General features: G+C 48.8%; 1 protein-coding gene across 9 annotated transcripts in view; it reads left to right on the forward strand.

Moving 5' to 3' along the window:
- The window catches only part of LOC144144358 (pleckstrin homology domain-containing family G member 5-like), a 609,370-nt gene that overhangs the window by 314,112 nt on the left and 270,727 nt on the right, over window positions 1–24,531 (forward strand). For all 9 annotated transcript variants that reach the window (XM_077675777.1, XM_077675773.1, XM_077675771.1 and 6 more), the window contains one exon: window positions 5,809–5,896. In XM_077675777.1, the coding sequence (XP_077531903.1) occupies window positions 5,809–5,896 (88 nt within the window). The remainder of the gene's footprint in view (window positions 1–5,808; window positions 5,897–24,531) is intronic.

A 24,531-nucleotide genomic window follows, 5' to 3' on the forward strand; every position in this document is an offset into this window, starting at 1 on the left:
GGCGCGGGCCGCGGGGAAGCCAGGGGGAGCCGGAGGGGGTTAGCCGCCTAAGGTTTAATCTGTTTTATGGCAGACCGTTTAACCTCGTGATTCAACAATGCTCATCGTGTGGCGTGGTAGACCACAACAAAGTAAATACAGATTCTTAAACCTGCCTAGACTGGCGGCTACGCTCAACGCTGAGGCCCGTGTACATTCAAGTGGCAAGGCCAGGAATTAAGTGCGCCCGTCTTCACAAATGCCGTAATGATTGAATTCAAGGAAAAAGACAGCGCTGTATCGATTCCGCGTGCATGAAGTCTTCACAATGCCAGACCGACAAAAAAGGAGGTTCGCCTATTCAAGAATGTAATGCTTCGTACTACATTACGCTCAATTGGGGTTATTTATTTTTCAAATGACTTAGTACCATCTGCCGGAACTTTTTTTCCGCTTCGTCGTGCCAGCATCCAGGTTGCGGTCACGACAGGGGCCCGCGACTGTGCGCGAATGTTGACCCGCGGTGTAAACAGATCGTTGGCGCGTACCGGCGCACGACCGACGCCGTGCGCCAAGGCGACCGACGTCGCATCTTCGCTGGTGCGTCACTTCGCCGATGCCGCTGAGACGGCAGCCATCGATCGCGCTCAGGCGGCGCTCAATCTCGTAAGTGAGCCCCATCCACGGCCTGAGCGGGCGGTATACGGCCTCGGCTGATCGCCCATATCCGCGACGCGAGAGGCCGGCCTAATTAATCGCCTTTTCCAGCCCGCCACCTGATTTAATCAAGTTCGCGTTTACGGCCGCTATCTCCGCTCCGTCGATCTGCCCGCCTTGCCCTCTGCGGTTCAGTCAGGGAAGGTGGCCCGCTATTATAGTTGCGACAAGAGCTGGCAGGTGCTTGGCCAAGCGGGCGCGGGTTTATTCATTTATCTATTCAGGATATCGCATCTCCCAAGGTGCACGAAAAGGGGAAGGGGCGCCCGCGACAGATGAGCCCTGCAGTGAGAGAGAGAGAGGCCTTTCATTCGATTAAAGCAGCAGACTGAATCAATTTGAAAGAACTTGTGCCACCGAAAACACACATTGTTTAAAAAGCTGTTTAAAGCATGTGTGGCTTCGAGCCTGAGTTCCTTCAAACAGACCTCAAAGTCTTCGTAGGTGGTGACGTAGAATTAAGGTTAGGGGGAAATTCAAAGTAGTGACAAGTGGTTTGAGGGGGGCGCACTTTTTTTTTTTCGGGTACCTTGTCTTATCTCGCAATTTTCACATAACGATGTGGCAAATTATCAATGGCGAACTCAAACCCGTCCGTATCAAAGTATGTTTTTGTGTATGTGCCTGTTTTTTTTTTGTTTTTTTTTTTTCACCGTTTCCCAGAATACTTGAAAGTTGCCAGTTGCGCTTCCATGTGCGTGTACTGTCTGTTTCTGGCTGCTGCCTTAAGTTTGTAAGGCTAATCAGCGCGGCCTTTTTAAAAAAACACTTCAGATGTACCAACCGGCCCCCGAGCAAGCCCTCATTGCGTCGCGCATGACGAAATCAGATTTAACCTGTGGGCAGAAAAGGCGTCTTTAATCTGTACCACAATGCTTGCGAATTTTTTCTGCCAGGTTTTAATTAGGAATTCGCCTTCAACTACATAACCCAACGCCACAGGTATTTACCTACAGTGTGTATAGGTCGACTTCGTGCCGTATTAATTTTCATTTTTGTTTAGCACCGCCTTTACACGTTTCAGTAATGCCGCCATCTGGAGCGCTCAGCGAGGCACGCGAAAAGTTTAGCATTCAATTTTTATGGCACTGCATTTAGCGCACAACACCTATGCCATGTCTCGTTAGTGCTGGCACGCTGGATAAGATGTCCCATAGAAATAGTTGAGTTGAGGTTGAGCTTGTGCCTTTCCCCGAGGAAGTTGTCATCAGCTGCACGGAATTCGGGGGTGCACCTTCCGACTGGGAAAGCGCACGAGCGAGCCAGCATGCGAATGAATGAATGAAGGTAAAGGAAAGGCAGGAATGTCAACCAGGCTGTGGCCCAGTTTGCTATCCTGCACGTGGGGAAAGGGAACGATGGGGTAAAAAAAGATGAAAACAGTAAAAGAAGGGGAAGGTAAGAATACAGCGTAAAGAGGTGTGGTCAGCGTTACGACACTAGAGTTCCTTGACTTCATAGAGAATAACGAGATTGCGAAACAAGCTAGCAGGTGCTTGACAACGCTATCCTCTCATGGCCAATCCCCTCGAGTGTGACCCGCCGCGGTGGCTCAGTGGCTAAGGCGTTGCGCTGCTGAGCACGCGGGTTCGATTCCCGGCCGCGGCGGCCGCTTTTCTGATGGAGGCGAAAAGCAAAAACGCCCGTGTGTACGAGATTTCGGCGCACGTTAAAGATCCCCAGGTGGTCAAAATTAATCCGGAGCCCTCCACTACGGCGCGCCTCATCGCCTGCGCTGCGTCGGCGCGTTAAACCCTACAATCAATCAAACCCTCGAGTGTGGGTGTGGGCCACATGTATCAGTATGTGGATGTGGCCTGGGACAGTCATTTTTGTATTGTTTTTGTTGGCACCAGATGGCCCTCCGGGTGTATCTATCTTGGACATTAAAGGGGCATATGACAACGTAAACAGAGAACGGCTGTGGAGAATGATGAAATTCCAGGGATTAGATGACGAGTTAGTACAGTTCCTTATAGCAATCTATAAAGACAATAGAGTGCACCTTACTTGGGAAGGACAGAAATGCGCCCAGCAGGTCAACATCCATCGGGGACTGAAACAGGGATGCCCTTTGAGCCCAATACTGTTCATGTTTTACATGGCAGGGTTAGAAAAGAAACTGGAAGAAAGTCAAGTAGGGTTTAACCTAACCCATATGCTCCAAGGCGAAGTGGTACAACAGCATATTCCGGGAATGTTATACGCAGACGACATTGTTCTTTTAGCTGATAACCAAACCGATATGCAGCGGCTAATAAATATTTGCGGCCAGGAAGCCACTGACCTCGGGTTAAATTTCAGTGCAGAAAAATCAGGAATAATGGTTTTCAATGACGCTACCACCGACGTAGTGTCTATCCAGCAAGGCGAATTACCTAGAGTGAAGGAATATAAATATTTGGGAGTGTGGATAAACGAAGCCGATAACTACTTAAGTACTCACGAGGAGCAACTTAAGGTTAAGGGAAAGCGAAACGCAGCTATAATGAAGCATAGAGCTCTGTGGGGGTATAACAAATATGAAGTAGTAAGAGGAATGTGGAAAGGAGTAATGGTTCCGGGTCTCACGTTTGCGAATGCTGTACTCTGCTTAAAATCAGACGTTCTATCAGGCCTTGAAGTAAACCAGAGAACGGTAGGACGTTTGGCCTTAGGCGCGCATGGAAAAACAACTAACGAAGCAGTTCAGGGAGATATGGGCTGGGCGTCGTTTGAAGTTAGAGAAGCTCAAAGTAAAATATGCTTTGAGATGAGGTTGAGGGCACTGGATCAACGAAGGTGGGCAGCTAAGGTTTTTAGGTACCTATACTTGAAAAGCGTGGACACGCAGTGGTTAAGAAAGACTAGAAGGCTAACGATGAAATACGGAAAGAACAGTGGGGAATCCAAAACAGCCAAGGTAACCAAAAAGGAGGCAAAGCAGATTGAAACGAATAAATGGAGGGAAAAAATGGAAGCTAAAACGTCGTTAGAGATGTACAGGGCTGAGAAGATGAACATCAGAAAGGAAAATTTCTACGACAATTCCCAGGGCAGTGCTTTGCTTTTTGAGGCTAGAGCAGGTTGCCTGCGAACTAAGAGTTTTGTGGGGAAGTATTCACAAAATGATGGGGTATGTGTGGTCTGCGGAAAAGAAACAGAAACTATGCGGCACATAGTGTTAGAATGTGAGGGTATCCATCCAAATCTACATGAAGGGAATATTGGGCTTTCAGAAGCCCTAGGATTTAAGGGTATCAGAGAGGAAGTTAACTTCAAGGCTGTCGAGGGGACGAAAAGAAGATTAGAATGCTGGTGGACGAAAAGCAGGGAGGGGAATATTGCCTAGGACAGTTACCACCTGTAACAGGGAAAAGAAAGTATTTCGGGCCTAATAAGCTTTAGTGCCTGCCCGAAGCAGCGCTAGTATTAAACCAAGAGTGTAAAACATGGTTATATTAGTCCTTTTTGGTAAGATGACATGTCATCACCCCGCTTCAAAGGGGAAACCAATAGGAATCATCATCATCATCATCTAGCAGAGCATTGGCATTTTCAAAAATCCTTGTCCAGCCACACGTGTCCGCTTGCGGCTGAGGCAGTTGACGCCACCTAAGCATTGTGATCTGTCAGCCTGAGGACCCCCTGGGGCAATTTTCTTTTTTTTTTTTTACGCCAAATGACCCCACAGACGTACCTAGAAACGCCCAGTAGTTTCGCCGTTGCAAATTCCGCTTGGTGCAAATCTTACAAAGTATAGCGCTCCTTCTGGTGCTTCAGGTGGCGCTTCACCCAGTGCCCACGAGCAACCACTAAGCTCAAAAAAAAAAAAAAAAACACTTAAACAGCAACTATTCGTACTGAAGACCGCGCGCTCTCAATCACAGCCCTCGGACTTTACTCAAACGCCTCCACCCTCCTTCCCGCTTCCATTCCCATTCTTTTCCCCCGAGCGTGTCTTCTGCCACCGGGTCCATACGAGTAAAGCTTGAAACCCTGTTCTTCAAGGGCATGTAAAACAACACAAGGTGTACTAAAATTGTACGGGATGTCGCGCTTATTTCTCTATATACTGCTCCATTGAAAGACCAGAAAAGGGCGATAAAAGCTGGCCCATGTCAAAAATGCATTACTGGCACCTAAGTCGTACAAGTGACGAGTGGAGGTTTGGGTAGTATGGCTTTTACATGTGCGAGGAAGGAGCGGAATGCATATAGGGCGGGGGAAGGGAGGTGGGGTGAGAAAGTTGTTGCATGAAAGACGTTACCGAAAAAGACGAGATCCCGAAAAGTACAAGTAAAATTTACTGGATGGCCCTTGCATGGTCGGGTCGCACAAGGAGCACCACCGTTATGCTCTGCGTTCGATCGGGCCCTTCAAAACAGCACAATAAAATGCCGCTAAGAGGAACATGGAAACACGCCTTCGCGGCCTTCTATCGAACATCCTGCAGACGGGCGTGATGTGTTGCGAGAGTGCTAATCTCTGTCCTCGGCAGACTTCAAGTTAGAAAGTATACGCTATGCTTAGGCAGACACTTCTGTTCAAAAGGGAGGAAGTAAATAAATGGAAAAACATTCAGTGAAAAAAAAAAAAAAAAGAAACGCGTTTCCTCAAAAAGATGGCCTAAAAAAACATGCTCGTCGACGGAAGCTATATGTGGCGGTTTGCTGGCATGCGTGAATGCTGCATGCGTATGCGGGACCGTAAATAAGAACGTGATCTCAGTACATGCACGAGTTCATGCTTCGTGACTAAAGTTTTAGCACTGCTTGTTTCGCGTTGTGTTCTTTAAGCTGTGAAAGAAAATGTGTTTGGCGACACTTTTACTTTCTAAGTTTGCCGGACCATCACTTGCAAATCGTAGTTCGTCGCTTTTTTGCTTCGTTTCCCTCCCAATGCATTGCATTGTGTATATTCAAGCGGGGGAAGGGCAAATGGGAATTCGACGCCGAAACCGCTGTGCATCTTTCTCTACGCCTTGCCATCGAGCCACTCTTCGATTTGCGTAAAGGAAAGCCCTTTCCCATTTGAGTAGTCGTAGCGAAGCGCAAATGTCATGGTGACTTCCAGGAGTGCTCTCGCGTGCTTCTTCTCGGTCTCACCTTGCTCGCGTGTTCACCTTTCCAGGACCCGGACCTTGGAGAAGGCACCGCAGGGAAGCACCAAGCAGAAGGCAGTGAAGAACCTGCGCTCGAAAGCCAGGGACCTCTCTTCGGTGAGTGGGAACGTTTTTTGCGCTCCCTTGCATATATTTAGAGATAGACGCCAGCGAACTGGGCCTTCCATTACTTGCCGAGTCATATACGGGGGCACTGGCGCCTGCTGACGACACTGGGTACACACTGTGCATGCTCTTTGAGTAAACTGCGGAATTGCGCCCTTAGTTGGTACTACCTTGCGAAGGAGCGGCGCAGCTTTTAGGTGCGGGCCGATATTGATTGATTGTAGAGTTTAACGGGACGACGGGAGGGCTCCGGATTAATTCTGACCACCTGGGAATCTTTAACGTGCGCCGAAATCTCGCACACACGGGCGTTTTTGCTTTTCGCCTCCTTCAGAAAAGGGGCCGCCGCGGGGTGCGGGCTGATCTAATGACCAAGTTATACATGCCAAGAAAGCAATCGCTCAAAGACACAGACTGTTGGAATTTTTTTCTCCATCAAGGGGCTCCCGCGAAAAGGTCCAGGAAAGAACGGATCCATGCATAACTACCCTCAAGTTCAAAATTACGTTATGGTCTATTGGTTAGATTATCGGGATTCTTCATGACAGGGTACAGCAGAGTTTGGCGAATGTTCCGACCTCCGCTTCTTTCGTTAACTGAAAAGCTCATGACGTGTGTGGAACCATTGATTTTAGCACTATACCCTTCTCCCACATACCTGGCTAACCGTGCTCCCGGGCCGCGTAGGCTATGTGCACTTTCGCAGCGTTCCCCGGTCACCCACCAAGTAACAATTGTCGCGGCCCCGCGCGATTCCTCCCGAAATGGCGCTGAACGCTTTGTGTAGTTCCCTGCCCTTTCGCTGCTCAGTACGCAGATCTTCTGTATCTACGAGTGGAGGAAGCTCATTCACAGCGCGCATCACGTTAGCTCGACTTAAAGCGTCCGCGTTCAATGAGCACCCTGCCTGATGTGTGTTCTAGCTCCAAATCATACTCATGAGGCTGCTAATTCCCCCGCTCGAGACTCGAGGTCGGGTCCTTTACGATTAGTAGCCACTTAAAGGGGCCGTGAATACAAAATGCAAGTTTGGTTCCTTCGAAAGATTCCCTCGTTAGGGTAGCACTCACCATTTTTGAAGCCAACTTCACTAAAATAAGCTGTATAATTAGTAAACTGTAGAATGTGCATGCGACAACCTATAGCTACTTTTCAGCACTGAACTTATGACGTATTATGGGCAGCTCCTTGCGATTGGCGGAGGCTGACAAAATCCAATGCAAATTACACAGGGAATTATAAGCTTGGAGAACGAGATATTTGCGCTCAAATTTGTTGCACTTTTTTTTTATTCTTTTACAGCAGTAAGAATGGTGGGGTAAGCAATAGGAGTTACGAACGAGCACGTAAACATTGAGGCACCAGAGCGTATACTGCGCGCAGTACGCCGGTTATAGCTGCACAGCGGCGCGTTGAGCTTACACTGGCCAAGTGGCGTAAGCGACATTGTTTTATCTGACTCTCTTTGTTGAGCATACTCAATGTTTCACTAAGCGATTACTATCAACGGTAACAAAACTATTCAGGCACAAATACACTAAAAAAGGTTACACAACAACAACAACACCATCTTCCCGTGGGGAACCATGCGGAGGATGCGAAGCATCATAGGGGTTCCGTGTAGGTTCCGTTGTGTTGCCGTTATGTTGTTTCATTTATCGGAGCACGAATGGGAACGTAGTGTGAACCCCCATCTAGAGACAGAGAAATGTAGATACAGCGAAGAGACCGACACCGGCGTTACCTGATCGAACACCTTCTGGTTCTCGTCTTTCTTTATTGCGTGCTCACGCTCGTACCCAGCTGCCCGCCCTCTTCGTCCTCTTCTCTGGTTGAGCTGCAAGGCGCGTGGCGCTTCCGGCCACAGCTTTCCCACGGAAAATTCAACATCCTCCTCTAAAGTTTTCAGTTCGTCGTTTCCGTTCACGTTCAGCTTCGCGTGCCTTCGTTGTATCAGTAGCTTCTTGACGTAGTTTGAATGAGCGAAGGACATAAGGCGCGTTCGTAGCACTTGCTCCTGTCTCGGTTTTGTAGCGCAGTGGGAAGAGCGCCACGTACCTCCAGTTGCGGCCAGATAGTCGTGGGATTGAAACCGGGCGCCGCCAACTATTATTTCTTTTTATAGTGTAGGGGGAGAGGTGCGGATGGACGGACGATGGACGACAGAGCCTAGAGCAAGAGATGCTTCGCATCTAAAAACGAAGTGAGTGTGTACAGCAGTCCTAAGCGGTATCGTAGTGCCATCTACGTGAACTAACGGTAAACAAGGCATTTCACGTTTTGCTTCAGCCCTAGTCAACGTACTAACGTTCATTTAAGTATCTGCCGGGGTCTGCCCGGGATACGTCATCGCAGACGTCACGAAACACACGATGCAGCGAGAGAATCAAAATTTTGGCCTAAATTGTTTAATTTCTCAGTAAAGAAAGCACCGTTCAGAACAAGCACTGGGGGCACTGCAAAACACCAAACCTTTCGAATAAAACAAACACGTTTTGTCTTCATGGCCTCTTTCAGGGTTGGCAGTCACTAGCTTTAACCTGCGGCCGTAAGCGCAGCACCGAATGTAACGCACGGCCCACACTACCGCAAGACACTCGCGTTCAGTGGCGCTGTATCGCTTACCCCGTTCACTAGCGCGAGCCATCACATCACCGGGTTGTGGCAATTAGCCTAAGAAGCTAAACGTGCTAGCGTTTCCTTTCAATTTTCGAAGCGTCGTAGCGTTGTGCCGTTTTATCTCTTCCTCTGCGTGTGTCTCGCGGAAAACAGTGTTGCGCATCAACAGTGATCCCTTCGAATTTGTCAACGTGACTTATGCCGGCAGAAACAGCGCACCCAATATGCCCTTTCGTTTTCAACTTTTTCAGCCGCTCCAGCGCGTGACATCCCACGTGATTTTACCCCGCCAAAGAAAAACAGTTCACATTTATTGTAACCGCAGCTAAGCTCGCACTTATTGTATACGCCAGTATTTGCGCCATGCCGCCGAGACGTCATTACGCCTTAGTAGGGGCGATGCTGCCGTGCCACGCGGAAGAATATGAAATTAATAGCGTCATGATTAGCGCGCAGGGTTCCTAGAGCTGGGCAACCGTACGCCGTATTTTAAAGACGTCGCCTTGTAATTCCGCCGCTTCCCACCCGTGCAGTATTGTCTCAACACCCGTGCTCGTATATAGGGCACGCTCCACCGTTCGTTATTTTCTCCGTTCCTCGCTTCTTCCCGTCTTACGCGTCACCGCTCGCGTATTCTAATCAGCCGCTGCCTCGGTCGGCCCTTCTTCGAGCCCCGCCGAATCGTCTTGCTATGGCGGCCCGCGGCGCAAACCCGCTTATTACCTTTGCTAAGCCGCTCGTGAAAGTCGAGAGTATTAAATTGCTTTCGTCGGTGGGCGCCGCCGTATATATTTGCAATAGGGCGCTGGTTTTCTTTTCTTTTTTGTTCTTCCTTCGCCTTCCTCCTCCTCCTCCTCCTCCTTCTCGCCGCCCCTCCTTACGCTCTTGGCATCCTCGCTGAAGTTTCGAATAGCCACTTATGACACTTTTGCCGACGGCTTTCGTCTGATTCTTGAAATTAGTTTCCCAGACGTTCCTCGCCGCCGAGGGAGGAAAAATGCTGAACGGGCTGCCCGTCCCTTGTATTCACTTCTGGCCGTGGTATCAAGCAGCGTGAGCAAAGAGGAAAATGAGCTCCGTGCGAACTTTGTCGAAAGGTTGACGTTGTTATAACCCTCCGATACTTCAAAAGGTCCGAGCTCGGCGGAATAGTTTGAGTGACGTGTTCGACGTTGCGAAGCTACGGTGGGCGTGGCCCAACGTGTCGAACAGCGACGAAACGACGTGTGGGTCCCCCCTCGGCAGCACTGATTTATTGCGGAAATCATAATTATGTACGGCCATGTGTCGTATGTCATAAGTTCACTTATCAGTTCTCACCTACCCTGTTAGTGCCGGTCTTTGTGCCTCCTGTTTTTGGTGGGCTTTTATTGCATCACCTTTAGTAGCTCGCATACCTCCGGTGCCGATTTTGAGGGGAGGTGGGGGGGGGGGGGGGGGGGTGGAGGTACGTGCGCATTCTAACGATATACGCTGCGTGCATTTTTTTTCACTCAACTTTTAAATGCCTTCATATAACAAACAAATATGAATGTGTGTGCGCGCGTTGTTATTTCCAGCATCAAGTTCTCGTATATCGACGAAATCATCTATCGAGATACCGCTTTTATTTTTCGCGAAGTAAACATTTGGATAATGGGGTTTTCTGGAATTCCATGCTTGGCTGACATGCGCACTGTTACTACCAAACATTCACCGTCGTTTTTTTTTTTTTTCTTCTTCGCAATATTTTCATCTCTTGTTTTATCATTCTATTTTGTCTTGTTTTCTCGTGGCACACGAGGAAACAAGGCGGAATTTGCTTGTAAATGAAAGCGCTGCGTGCTGCCAGCTTCCATAAGCAAACTCGGAAATTCCCACCGGCGTCGCCGTAACGGCTGACATACCAAACGTCTCTCGACAGATTTTGTTCAAGCGTTCATTTTCTTTTTCTCCCCACTCTGCGGAGGTATTCATTTCCGGAAGCTTTTCGGCATGTTGGCGCACATTTCAGCTATGTGTAGCAAATAGCGGGACAAGAGAGTAAGTAGGGGAAAAATCCAACGGGGCGGGCAAAAATGTAGAAATAGCGACGTAAATGGAAACCGTATAATTCGCTAGAACAACAAGCTTTTTTATGCAGGGTCGTCGTGTTCGGTAAATAGAGAAAAAAATCGAAAGAGATCGAGGGACGGAGAACGGCGTGAAACATTGAGAAATATTGTGAACGAGATGCGAACATTTTCATTTTCAGTTCAACGAACAGACGTCACGAGAGTGTAGACACATGTGAGCAGAGTTTCAGATGGGAAAGGATACGACTCCATTCTAATGTTATGATTGCATACGCAGAAAAAGACAAAAAAAATTACTTTATGAGCCCTTGTTGTAGTTCAAACGGTGGGGTGACGTCCTCGACCTTGAATAGGATAATCTTCTTTCTTTTCCCTACATTCTTCGTTCTTGCCCTCCACATGCGATAACAGGGCAGGGAGAACAACGAACGTTCTCCAGTAAAGAGAATAAAAAAAAATACCGCCATGATTAGAGCGAACATTTTACTCGTAGCGAACTTTAGCGCTCTAAAAATCACATAACAGAAGTGTAAGGGTATCAGCTGGGGTGGGAAGGATGTGTAAAGCATAAAATTGCACGGAATGGTTTCGCGCACGAAGGATTATGCGATACGGTGACGCCCACGATGCTTTGGGGGAAAAAAAATAAGCTCGTTCATCGCTGAGAACTAAAGCTCTTCTAAGGCCTGTTGCATCGAAAATGAAATATAAGCACACGAATCAAATGGCGCCGCTTCGAAATCTTTAAGAGGATTAAGGTCTGACAAAGGCTGGGTAAACAAAATCAGCTACGGGTGATTTTGAGGAAAACGCAACCCTCGTAAGAGTTCAGCGAATCATAAAATCCAGGCAACTTTGCACATAGGCTACGATGAACATCGTTCTTACGCTCGTTTTGCCCAGTTGATTGCACATCGGGATTTGCTTTTATGAATGTCTTAGTTGATGCCGCAATTGAAGCGTATTTCGCAAAGCACGCCCACAGTTTGCGAGGGCGGCACAGACTTCGGTGCAAAACATGAATTTAAGAAGTAAATTGTATTAGAGATGGCGACAAAGCTGAAGAAGAACAAAAGAAAAAGGCATCGGTTGCCGCGCACTTATTTCTATTGTTTTGGCTATATTTCTTGGTGGTGGAGTATGCTGTAAGATCCGCGGTTAAAAAATCCCAGGGCAGATCAATTGGTGGCTAAAGATTGTTTCATTTAATCTTGAACTTTTTTACGCAAAGCTGTAATTTCGGCAAGAAATAAAGAGCGATCGAGCGAAAAAGAGAGAGAGAGAGAGAGAGAGAGAGAGAGAGAGAGAGAGAGAGAGAGAGAGAGAGAGAGAGGAGAGAGAGAGAGAGAGAGAGAGAGAGAGAGAGAGAGAGAGAGAGAGAGAGAGAGAGAGCACGGCGTTTTCTTGGTTATCCTATTTACTACGTATGGTCTCATTTGAGTGTGCGGTCCTGCTCAATGGCGGCTTATCGTCCTCCAATGCTGCAGTCCTAAATGGGATTTATTCTTCATAAGGACGTCTTCATCCCTCCGCACAACGCGACCGAAGGCACCCCTGTCCTCGTTCTTGGACTTCACCTTCAACTCAGAGCCACTCGGTTGCGGCCCACCCCGTCGCTCCTTTGCAGTCGGAGTGTTCATCTCGGCCTCCTCATTACCCGGGCTGTTTTCACCCTGCGGCTGTTGCTTCATTAGGACAGAAGCTTATAAGTCCTCTTTTTTTATGGTAATAGGGGGAAATTGCTATTGATATACTGGGGTTAAACGCAAATTAAGTTATAATATTGATATATTTTTTCTCTTTGTTAAGGGCGTAGCAAAGCTTTTAAGCACAACTTCCGATCGCCGAGGGTTATCAGGCGTCTTGATGCAAACAACCGACTTGATGCAAGTCATTCATGACGGCCACTGCGTGGTACAATCCGCGTCGTTCGCGAATGCCGCCCATCACACCTTTAAGTAAGCACGAAAACGCAGGTCTGCAACAGTGGGTTTCCTACACAGCGGTACGTGGTAATTCCGAGACTGCCTTGGCTGTAACTGCTCCCGCCTTTCCCCTGAGATCCCTGCCGAAACCTGTCCCGATGAAAGCAAAATCTCATTCGCCTGAGCGCACGGGCCCCCACACTTCTCCCACGTAGTTCAAAGCTCCCTGATGACAAGGTTGCGCCTCGGAGCACGCGTACGGATGGTCCTTCCGAGTCCTGGCCATCGCAGTATCGCGGCCCGTACAGCTCCCCTCACAATTTTATCACTCCGCCGTTGAAGATGTGAATATGACGCATCTCACATGGACTCGACCCGAATTACAGATCAAGACCACGTGTGCCACGCTCGCGGAACCGGCGTCTGCCCTAGCCTCCCGGCAGACCTACAACGCTGACATGCATGAATAGTTTTATCGCGAACTCCTGAACTTTATACGCTACACGAAACGAGTGTGTGTGCCTCAGAACATGTTCGTCCTTTACACCGTCCAGCAAACAAAACCGCCTGAACAAAAAAAAAAATTCAGTGCCATCCCACTGTGCGAAGACGGATGACCAGCGGAGCTGTTTCTCAAAAGGGTTGTTGGTTGGGCGCAAGCTCCCGCTCAAAACGCGCCGTCGTGCCGGGGAAACGTTCAGCGGGATTGCCGCCGTCTCGCGTTTTCCGCCTCGCGGTTTTCGACGGGCATCGCGCATGCCGTCCGCGAGCTTATCTTCGACGGCGTCTCCTTCCGCCGCGTTCGCGGGGATGACTAGGCTTCACTGTGCAGGAGACAATGTGAGAAAGCCAGCTTTCAAAGAACGATCTTACACAGATTTTTAAAGACGGTAGTCTTTCTTGGGCAACTTGAACAGGAAAATTTTCGTCTGTCTGTCTGTGTCACTCGAGTCAGCCGGCCGGCCGAAGTGAAACAGATGCTGCGCAATAGTCTTATATACACACAGCAAAATCTAAACGTCTAAGTCCGGTGTTAGTGTTCATACTTGTCAACATGGTTGAACAAGAACAGGAGATTACGCAAATATAAGGCAGAAAATCAGTACATGAGTGAAATTGCAGTGTTCCTTCATTCAAAATTTACGGATCCTTGCTTTTTGCGATAGCAAATAAAATACTATATCAACTGCAGAAAACCGTCACCTGCTGTTGCCCGCGCTACCTGGCGGAATTCTAAAAATATCAAACGGCAACAGCAACGAAAGGTTCCACAAGATAGGTTTCGCGTTCCGCTTGGAACGCTCGTGGAGTAGGGCAACGTGGTTCTGTACACTTTGTAGTAGGGCGCCTCGATTACGCGCGTCTCCGCCGTACAGCAGCGCTGGCCTCGAGGCACCCGACTTGGAGCAGTGGAACGCGGTAAATTTAAATTGACTTGAGCAAACCTCTAGGGTGTTATCTTGGGAGGAACGAGACGGGAGAGGAACAGCATGAGAGGTGAGCGGGAAAGAGAAGGGATGCATTCACTTGCCAGGGGCGTCAGTTGACTATCGTCTTGCGCCGACATTTGCAACAAAAGGAGCAGATATGCGGCTAATTTTTTGTTAAGGTTGGCTTCCCTTCTAAAGAGAAATGCATTGCTCAGGGCTAATTTCTCAGGGGAATACACGCCATCTTATAGCAATATATGAAGCGCTGGAGGCGAAGCGGTGGTCGAAGATTCGGTGTCAGTTACATCAGTTATTCTTAGAATTGTTACGCCTTTGAATCAGCTGTGGGTTGATTGGGAGTTGACCGACCGGGCCATGTCGAGTGGTAGGGCAGTACTCTAACTTACTGTGCAGTAAAGTATCTTTCACAAAAATGATTGGCAACACTGCGCTTACTGTGCATTCGCACTGCGTTTAAGAAAAAGCTTTTCATGCTATTTTTTATCAGATTGTGAGTCTTTTAGTTCACGGGAGGGCACTCCTTGGAGCAAGTTGCAGATGAGGATTGCAGAAGGTTGCTCAAATGAGGTCGTTTTCGTCGCACGAAAACCGAATCCTATTTTTACCGCTCTGACTCTGCTCGCCGGTCGCTCATCCATATTTCTAAGGAGGCCGTGTCACATGTGGGCCCTACGCGGGAGACACAAGGAAAAAGGAAAGAGAAGGGGACACGTCCTTTGCTTCCAGACACGAGTGTACTCCCCGCTCCCCAATTCCCAAACCTCCTTTAGCTGGCAACAAAACATCCGCCTTTTTGCGGTCGCAGTTTCACTGCAGATTTTCGCCATTCATTTCGTTCCTTTCCTGCTCCCGTCCCCGAAGGCTGGGCAACGCCTCCAATCTGTTTTGCCCCGATTACGGGGAACTCCGGCGCGATGCCCGTCAGCCATGCGCATCTATTTCGCAGTTCTTCTCTGTCGTCTGCCTTCTCTGCTGCCCTCTTTCAGTGTCGTCTGCTTTCTGAACTGCGACATTTGTTTCACTATCGTCTGTTCTTGTTTGCTCTCTGTGCTTCGCACCGTCTCGGAGGAGGAGAAAGAAAAAGAGGAAGTAAACGCGGGCAGCTCTCAGGCTTTGTCTCTGGGGCCCGTCGCAGCTTCTTGCTTGTGCCTGCTTCCGTCTCGCGTGCCTTTCGCGTCCCTTCTTCATTCCTCTCCTCAGTGCACTCGGATCGTTTCTTCGAATCTGCACTAGGCCGCTTCTTTTGGAGATACTTGCCTTCGCATTGTTTTCGGTGATTGAGCCTCGATCTGCTTGTAGCTGCGCTTGACGCTATATCGATTTTAACTGTCGGGTTTGTTTGTTTTCTTTCGGCATATGCCATCGACTTCAGGCTGTTTCGTTTATACCCACTAGGTCGGCAGGAAAGGGCGCCAAGGTTCGTCTCTGGTATCCCTATTTCATGGTTCAAAACAATTTCTGCTTGCGGCGGGTTCTTACACTTCGGGAATGATCAAACGTGATTGGTGGCTTTGCCGAGTCACGGGCAGTGAACTGCATGAGTGAAATTAGTATTGAGTTTATATAACCCAGGGAACGAAATGGAGGTTTGTATCAGTATGAAGGGTAAGCTGAAGTCGCGAGGAAGATTCCTTCTCTTTCTTTTCCTTTTTATAGAAGGATCTCGACCGCGCGCAAATAAGCCTGTCGATTGTGTTGCGTACAGGATAAGTGCCTTAATGCCGGTAGTGAGCTGGTGAACCCATTGCTCTCAGTGAACCCTACAAAAACAAAATATGAAGAAGGAGACTCTGGAACGAGCTCGCGTAAAGAAACGCAAATGCAGCGTAGGCGCGTGAAGGTAGTTGTCAGCAAGAATCGCCAGGCTTTCGCCGTCAAAGCACGTAAGCAGACCTAAGTTCCCCGAGGAATTCTTTGTTTCCTTTTAACTTTGGCAATCGAAGCATTGTACTATATATAAAGGCAGAAAACTTTCTGTGACAATGCTCCAGACCTCTCAAGTGATGTTTTTGTTTTTCTTGTACAAAATGTTGTATATAAATGAAGGGATGTATTACCTTTTTGTCTACTTTACAAAAATTTCTAGTTGGCAAATTTGATGTATCGTTGTAGTAAATCTGTATTAGCACTGTTTACTCAAATATATTTGAGCCGAAAAGTGACCTCCAATCTGCGGGCTATTTCGTCAGTGGGACCGAGACCCCGAATAAACTATGGAATGCAGACAATAGAAAACCAAACAATATTCTTAGTCAGCCCAAACCCTTCTGCGATCAAACAAGCCTACTTATGCGAACGGTGCATCATTTCAGAAAACTAATTAAAAAACTGATAATCTTTAATAGTCCGAACGCCGTTGACTCACCGTGCTGAAGTGTTGTTGTTACTGGACGGTGTGGTTCATTCCTTCTGTTTATTACGCCAAATTGCCAGCATTGTTCATGTACCAAGAGGTGCACTGTATAAGTATCTGTGTATTTATTGTCACTATTGTTGGGAATAAATGTATCGTGTTGATTGTTAATATATTTTTCACTGCTATCGTATGCGTAAACGCGAGGCGTTCGCCCCATTACGAGACGTTTGGATCACATTTTGCCTTGCCTCATGAGCGAAGCCGAATTAAAGCTTCGTATCGGCGCTCATCCCGGCTGCTTCTCTGCAAGGATGACACCGTATTGCCCTTCTTTCGGAACATCTTCTCTCATACAATTTTCTTACAACGAAGCTATCAAGGCACCTGTTCCCGCAGGTTTTTCTGAGCGTCGTCCACCGTTCGCAACACAATCGTTGTCACTGTTATCGTCGAGTTTACCTACTGCAGGTATGGACCAAAAAGTATGATTTAACTCCCATAATTGCCGCCACCACTTTCGTTGACTCCAGAACAGTCAGATATGACGAGAGACCTAAAAATGGTGAAAAGAAGAAGAAGAAGAAGAAGAACCGTCTAAAAACACTCGATCGCGGTGACTGCAACACACCTTGCGGCAGAGCCACCTTTACAGACAAAAGCGGGTGCAGTGCAAGTGGCAGTGTAAGCTGCGTGTCGCGGTCAGTGCGCCCGCACCTGACACGAACCGGCTTGTCCCGCGTCCCCGTGGTCCGCCGACGAGGCGGCCACCTCGACACAGTCCTATGGATGCAGCCGTGCGAATGGCTGGAAAAGTTCCCGGTGCGCGCGAGTGCAGGCCCGACGCAATTATTCAATAGCAGACGTACGAACATAGCACGAAGCCATCGAATCTTCCCACTAGTAGCGCTGGTATATTTCTGTTGGCGTCATCGCCCGTGAGGGGAAGGCACTGTAGTTCTGCGGAACAGCAGTGGGGTCAGAACTATACAGGATCCTCAATAATACCGAAACAAGCAGAGGAGCCTCGTAAACGTTGCGGGCTTATAGGCACTGATTGAACTCATCGCGCAACTTCTCTGTAGGGGTGAGGAAGCTGCGCATATTGCTCAGTTTTGATACAAATCAGTTTTCCGGCGCCAAACTGCTCCAGAAGCTTGAAAATTGCAAAAAATTACGTCGACCTGCTCCAAAACAGTCTGAAAAACAATTTTGACGTGCACGTCAGCTTGAGTGGGGAAAAATGCCAAATTGACCCCAAAATTCTCGAGCACGCCCAAGGCGACGCTGTTAGTGGTTTGACTTATTGATTGACCAATCAGTAAAACAACGCGCATCAAGAAAAAAAATGTCCCAGCGATAGTTTTTTTCCGAACACACATTGGCGAGTTGCACATGTTATAATATGTGCGTTTCTGAAGTTTTTTCATCGAAAACCATTGAAAAGTGCCGTAGAAGAATACTTGAATACTTATGTCAGCTGAGGCGACAAATCATTTGTGCAAGTTGCCAAGCCGAATGCCGTGGCAGCGCCCGTTTCTATCAAAAGAGTAACGTTCAGTCTTAACTTGTGCTGGGCGTTAGGTTGCTGCAAAGACAAGGCACAGACGGGAATGAGAAACACAGTGCGACATTTTGTCGTTCCTTTGCCCATTAGCTGTTTGACAATCCAATTTTTACTAGGGCGTCATTTTGTGTCATTACTAGTGGTTTGCGCAGTTTCTTACTTCGTAAGTTCCTAGTTGGCTACTAATCCAGTATTTAGGTTAATTAATCAGTTAGTTGATACGTTTATGTGTAACCTCGTTGATTTCTTTTGAAGTTTAGCTAGACGTTAGGGCTATTTTTATTTGCTCATTGCTAGATTGGATGCAGATAATAAGTTTGTTTGTTTTGTTTGCTTGCTCATTGTTTGGAGATAAAATTAAGAAAAGTATATAGGCAAGCCATCGACTTTGCGAGAAATTTTGCTGCCAGCAAGGTTGAAAATGAATGCAATTCAAGGTTTTTCTTCTCCTAACGGCCGTTATTGAAAGAAATTGCCAGACAAGAGCGCCTCCCTTTTATCGCCAGCCGAGCTACACGCAGCTGGCGACTCTTTCCCGAGGCCGCAGCTCGGTTTGCAGGGGAAGGATGGATGTGAACATTTATTAACTGATATACAGTCAAACCCGGATATATCGAACTCGCAAAAAACGGTCATTAGTTCGATATATCGTATAATTCGATATATAATGTTTAAAGAATTTGACAATGCACAGAACGTACCTCATCACTAACTGTTGTTTACTTGCAAGATACATGCTCCGCGGGCACACTAGCGCGAGAAATAGTCTCCGATCTTCTTTTGCTTCATCATTTTCGAAGCATTGTTGAGCACACACTTTTCAACATTGTCAAGTGACTCGAAACAGCTGAGCCCACAGCCTTCTATTGCCGCGCAGTGGTGGCGAAGAACGCTCAGCGCGTGAAGAGCATGAAGAGTGTGAAGAGCGTGAAGAGCAGTTCTTTAAAATGGTGCTTAGCGTGCTTCTCGGGATGCTGTACTCCGCCGCGACATCAGACTTCTTTTCCCCGCATTCAACTTTCTTGATAATTTCGAGCTTTGTGGAAATTGGCAGGTTCTGCCGCTTCACAGCAGCCATCGCAAATGGGGCAGATGAACAAGGCGTACCGATGCGTCGTCAACCGCGAAAACACGAAAAGGGAAGCATGCGTAGAAGCGAGGGGAGAGAGAGCCCGCCGCGCGAGACTGGCGAGACAGCGGGAGAGTGTGGTCCAACCACTATTTCCAGGGGTGGCTGTCAGAGCGAGCGAGAGCGCGAGCGCTTGGGCTAAGTGACTTTTCAAACTGGGGGAGGAGGCGTAGGCAGCTAGCCCAGCTGCCGCGCGGGAAAGCCAACTTCGGGGGCAATCTTGCGCTGCCGAAGTTCGATATATAGGTTGCGGCTGAAGTTCGATATATAGGTTGCGGCTGCCTTTTTTGTTCGATGTAGCCGTACTTTTTGCTATATATTCTCCCGGTGACATTATAGTGCACAATAATTGTTCGATATATGGGATAATTCGATGTAAACGGGTTCGATATAGTCGGGTTTGACTGTATTAGCACCCGAGGGCCGAGGGAGGCTCGTCCGTCCGGCGTCGTCCGTGCTCACGGCACAGCCCCGTCGACATCGAAACATCTGTGAACGAAAGGCGCACGAAAGGTTAACAAGAACAAAATAGACGGTTCACAAAAGGAGAGAGAGAGAGAGAGAGAGCTGTGCTGCGCATGCGCGAGGAGAATTGGGTTGCATTGGATTGGATTGGATTGAATTGGATTGGATTAAATTGAATTGTATTGTATTGTATTGTATTGGGTTGGATTGGAAATCGTTTTAGCAGCAGTAAGCACTCTCACGGGTTATTTACGGTGAGAACGATCCCCAGTGCTTCGCCCACTCGTCATGATTCACTTCGTGGAGATGCGTGAATTTTTTTGCACTGGTCGCCGTCGGGGTAGGCCTTTGGGAAGCCGCAGATTCCACTGGCACAGCTCCGACACTGTCGTCGCCGCCGCAGCCTCCATTCACGCGCCGGCGCCCGTCGAGAGGAGGCCGGGCGCACCTACTGGGCATATAAGACGCCTGCGCTCGGTCCCGCCGTCGAAATTTCCGGTAGGATCCGTCACGCGGCGGCTTTCCTATTTCGGGCGCTTCTCCCCCTGTCGCCTTCGCCGCTCCTGTGGGTTTCCCAACCGACGCTTCTTTAATTACCGCAGGCATTTCCCGCCGGTGGTTCCGTCGGCGAACTAGACGCGGGCAATGCAGACCTCGGCCTTGGCCCCCCCTTCGCACCGTTCAAACAGTGGGCCACCGCTCCACCATCGCGCACTGCATCTGTGCTAGGCAGGCCGGGCCTCTATTCTTGTCTCCGTGTTCTCAGTAACGTGCTTCGTCCTCAAGTGTACCGCTACGCGTCTATACGACGGTCCCCACGGCGCCACTAAATAGCTCCCCCGTGGTTGGCTGGGGACTATGTAGAGCGAAAGCCCCCGATGGCAACTTCCCCCAGGTGTCACTCTGCGGGAAGAAAACTCCGGCACGTGTGTTCGTAAAACCCCTGAGCAAGAACAGTGCGTGCAAACAAACCGTAGTTCTTTTTTAATATTGCATGTAGATGGCCTTACTACTGGCATCGGTGAAAATTTCAGATGTATCGAAATGTTTTTAACGCGGTGGTAACTTTGGGCACGTATAAAACAAAGCACAAGGACCTAGCAGAGGTTAGCAGCGCTGATTTAATCAAACAATAAGCATTGCGATGGACAAGTGGCGTTTGTTGTTTTTTCATGAAGGCCGCTGTATACCTTCTTTCTAGCTGATTCGCCTGCCGCAAACTCCGCCGTCACTCTGCTCGTCGAAGGGCTCCTTGGATAGTCTGTGGGCGCCGTTTCAAGACCGTCCTATGTAGGTTAAGAAACTTTCGCATCAACTGTAAAACCGAGTTAACTGAGACTTGTTAGTGCTTAACGCCTAAACAAAAAACAGCGCACGAGCAGGACTAATGCATGTGCTACACGAGCGTTAAGAAGGACATTTCAGGTGAATGCCCTTCAGAGTTTCAAATGCCATTCGAACTGGAAGGAGTTCCGCCGATGTACACGACAATTCTCAAAGGCAGTTGAAAGTTTCCGCGTTCGCCCGCCATGTTTTGGTGTCGCCACTGCTGCCCTGTTTTGTTCTTGACAAAAAAAAAACAATTTTAGAGTTAAAATGAAAAAAAAAATACAATTACTAGTGATCAAATTGACAACAATATGAGTGCGCACAAAACATGCACAAATCAGCCAGTTTTTTTTTTTTTTCACCGCTGGTGTTGCGAGTACTAAGTTACGCTTTAATCGTAGAGCGAGCCATAGAGAACATAAAAAAAGTGAAAAATGATAAAGATCGTGCTCTTTAAACACCAAGTTTTACTCGTAAATAATTGTTTTTTGTAATTACGGTATGCAGAAACTGCGCCCGAGAGTACGACTGCCCGCGTTTCAAAGGCCTCTGAGAACCTTAAAGGTCGTTGGTGGTTGTCCTTTGACTCAAATGGCATTTCAGCCAAATGCCTTTGAGAAGCGTCGTGTAGCAGCTCAAAGGTGGCATTTGAGTCAAATGACATTCGACTCGAAGGCCTCCGAAACGCTGCTGTAGCACGGGTACAGGAAAGACGATGCAGCGTTGCGTGGTGTATCGGCCTTCTGGTTTTGTTTGTATTCTGTTGGGTGTTTCTCTTCACAGCGTAGCAAAAGAAAAGCAGTGCCCAGAAAGTCGCCTGCTTTTCCACGTGTGATGCGAGACCATTTCTACGCTATGGCAATGCACGCGGGCTCTCAAATGGAAGTGGTGCGCACGGTTTCGACATGCTCGACGTCTGCGCCTCGACGACGCACTGATGCGCACCCACGCACTTCGGTCTGCGCCCACGTTCGTTAGCGATCGCTGGAACTGCAGAATGGGGTCTTATCTCTGGATTTACGATATATCGTAGACGCGGTAGTATGGACGTTCCTCCTTTTTTCCCTCATGGGGCTCAGCTTAGCCCGTATTTTACTAAACGTATCCCTCCTCTGATTAGCGTGAAACCAGGAAACTATTACAGCGCCCCGTTTTGCTCGTGAAAACCAGACGAGCTGGCATGCAGTGGTGCTCCCATGTCTCTCATGCGCGAGACGTGACGCTAGCAGCAGCGAGCATAACCGCCGCACCGAGACGGAATGGCTGCCGTTCATCACAAACCGGGTAAAAAAGAAACTGAGCAGCAAAGTTTCACCCTTGGTTACGGTAAAAGAGTCCTGCTTCGTATTTAGGCTTCATCTTTTCGTATAAGCGTGCTTTTCTTCCTGTTTTGTTGGGTGGTTTCTTGCGCTTTCTCGCGTTTTTTTCCGTCTTCACCGCAGTTCGCATTTTTCAGCCTTGCGCTGCACAAAATTTCTCTGTAGTCGTAGGTTGACCTCCTTTCGCATTCGGGCCCGCAGTGGGCACCCTTAATTGGGAAACTGTCCCCAATCGAGGCCTTAGCTGTCGAGCGGGATCGAACCAGGACGAATTTACTGCGGTCGTCTGAAGGCGCGCAACAGATGGGTATCGCTTATAAGTATCCGTGAAAAAAGTTCCAAGCATTTCGCAGCCAAATTGCTGACAGCGATTCTATCGACAGCCGTTCATAACAACGCCGTTACGTCCGCGTCTCTTTGCTGAACACAGTTCTATCCGTTGCAGGCTGTTGTTGTTGTTGTTGTTAATAAACTTTATTGGCACACAAAAAACAAAAACCTAAGTCCTGGGGTTATAAAAGTAAAAAGAAATTATCTACACAGACTGGAGAGCCTGACGAACGTGAGCCACCAAAGCTCGCCACCAGGCCGCTCGGTCTGTTCCCTCCGAAAGCGCGAGCCAGTCTTGGCGAGAAGAGGGAAAAGGTTAATGTAATGGTTGTGAGGCAGAACAGTCCCAAAGCACATGCGGCGTATTGGGGGAGCCAGAACACTTAAATCACCGTGCAGGGAGGGCTGTGATGGCTTTCTAATCGATGCAGTATGTGTGGGGTTGGAAGGCTGTCCGTTTGCGCTTGCCAGATAAGACAAGCATCTGTCCGGGATAACAGGTGAGAGGGAGACGGAAGAGTCTGCCTATCCCTGACTAACTGTTGTACAGTCTGTAAGCGGGCTCGTCGCGCCTGCGTGGGTGGGTGGAAAGGAATTGGCCAGGACGTCCCCGAGTCTCCCGGTTGGGACGGAGCACGGGAGAGCTGATGCGCCAGCTCGTTGCGCGGGAAGCCTGCGTGACCAGGAACCCAGTCCAGCACGCAGCGAGTACCAGTGTGTTTGGCCTGATGAGTGTGGAGTGCACGCATCATATTGATAGGAAGCGTTTGCTCCTGGAACAATCGCAGAGCATCCTGACTGTCGTTGAAAATAACGTGGTTACCAGGATCGGACAAGAGCATCGCCTCCGTGATTGCTTGAGCCTCGAGAGACAGGGCGGAAGGAATGCCCGGGTATCATTTTTGCAAGGGCGGGTGGGCTACAACTACTGTGACCCCGCGTGCGTCTTCGGAGGAGAAGGAGGCATCTGCGTACGTCACCGTTGCTAGATCATCATAGCGGTAGCGAAGAGTGCATATTCGAGCTCGACGACGTCCTGGATGTGAGGTTGCGGATACGTTGATTGGAACGGTAGGAGCTGTTATGCGAGGGAAGGGATAACAAGAAGGGTATGTCTCTGTAATGTTATTTTGATAGAACAGCTCAAGGAGGATACCAAAGTCGGTAAACAATTCGAGAGGGGAAGGCTGGGATTATTGCTTATTCGGGCAACCGCGACCGAGCAGCGATCCGAACCCACGGAAACGGCGACGACGACGACGTCATCGCGTCTTCGTAGTCGTCGTCGTCAATGATAGGAACACTGATGAAGTAGATTCTACTATAGTCGATGGAGTGATGGTGAGTATGCACAAGAAGAGTAGCTCATGGAGGCGGAAAGCGAAAATGCCCATGTGATTGATATTTCGGAGCACGTTCAAGATCCCCAGGTGGTCAAAATTAATGCGGAGCCCACCACTGCGGCATAGTGTCGGCGCGTTAAACCACATAATCATAACCAAGAAGAGTAGCAGACAATCTGGGAAGCGTTCGTAGCAGTTCTCAAATTAGTTTTCCCCTCCGCGCTGGCAAACTGACACATGCGTCGCTCATTCCTCTGTCGCCTTTACGGGAATATTCCGGGACACCAAACAGCCCAAGTACAAGTTCCTGCGCAGTCGTTTTTGCTATTTGCCCGGAAACATGGAAATGCGACCGGCGAACGTTGCGGGCTGCCTGGAAACAGAGACGCGCGAGGTGCACCCGCGGGTGGGAGCGTTCGAGTCGTGCGTGGCGGAGGTTATTTCCTGTCGCGACCGAATTAAAACGTCCTTCCATTCGGCTGCGGTGGCAGCGGTCGGGTTATACGTGCCACACACAGCGGTCCACGCGAGCTGTCACCGGCGCAAAGAAGGAAGTTTGCGGGAACGGTGGAGGCTCGCAGAAGTCGTTAATTACGCGGGCGCCATTGCGACAGGACGCCAGCACCGGCCGCCACAGACGAGTCTGTCGCCAAACAGCTGTATGGAACTGGGCCATGGCTGCGCCAGGGCCAACCCTAAACCTGCAAGTATGATTTCGCCTGCTCGCAATGATTCCCCATAA

Source organism: Haemaphysalis longicornis, unplaced genomic scaffold (assembly GCF_048455015.1).
Source record: "Haemaphysalis longicornis isolate Haplotype H1 unplaced genomic scaffold, Haemaphysalis longicornis Haplotype H1 scaffold_7, whole genome shotgun sequence".
Lineage (NCBI taxonomy): Eukaryota > Metazoa > Arthropoda > Arachnida > Ixodida > Ixodidae > Haemaphysalis > Haemaphysalis longicornis.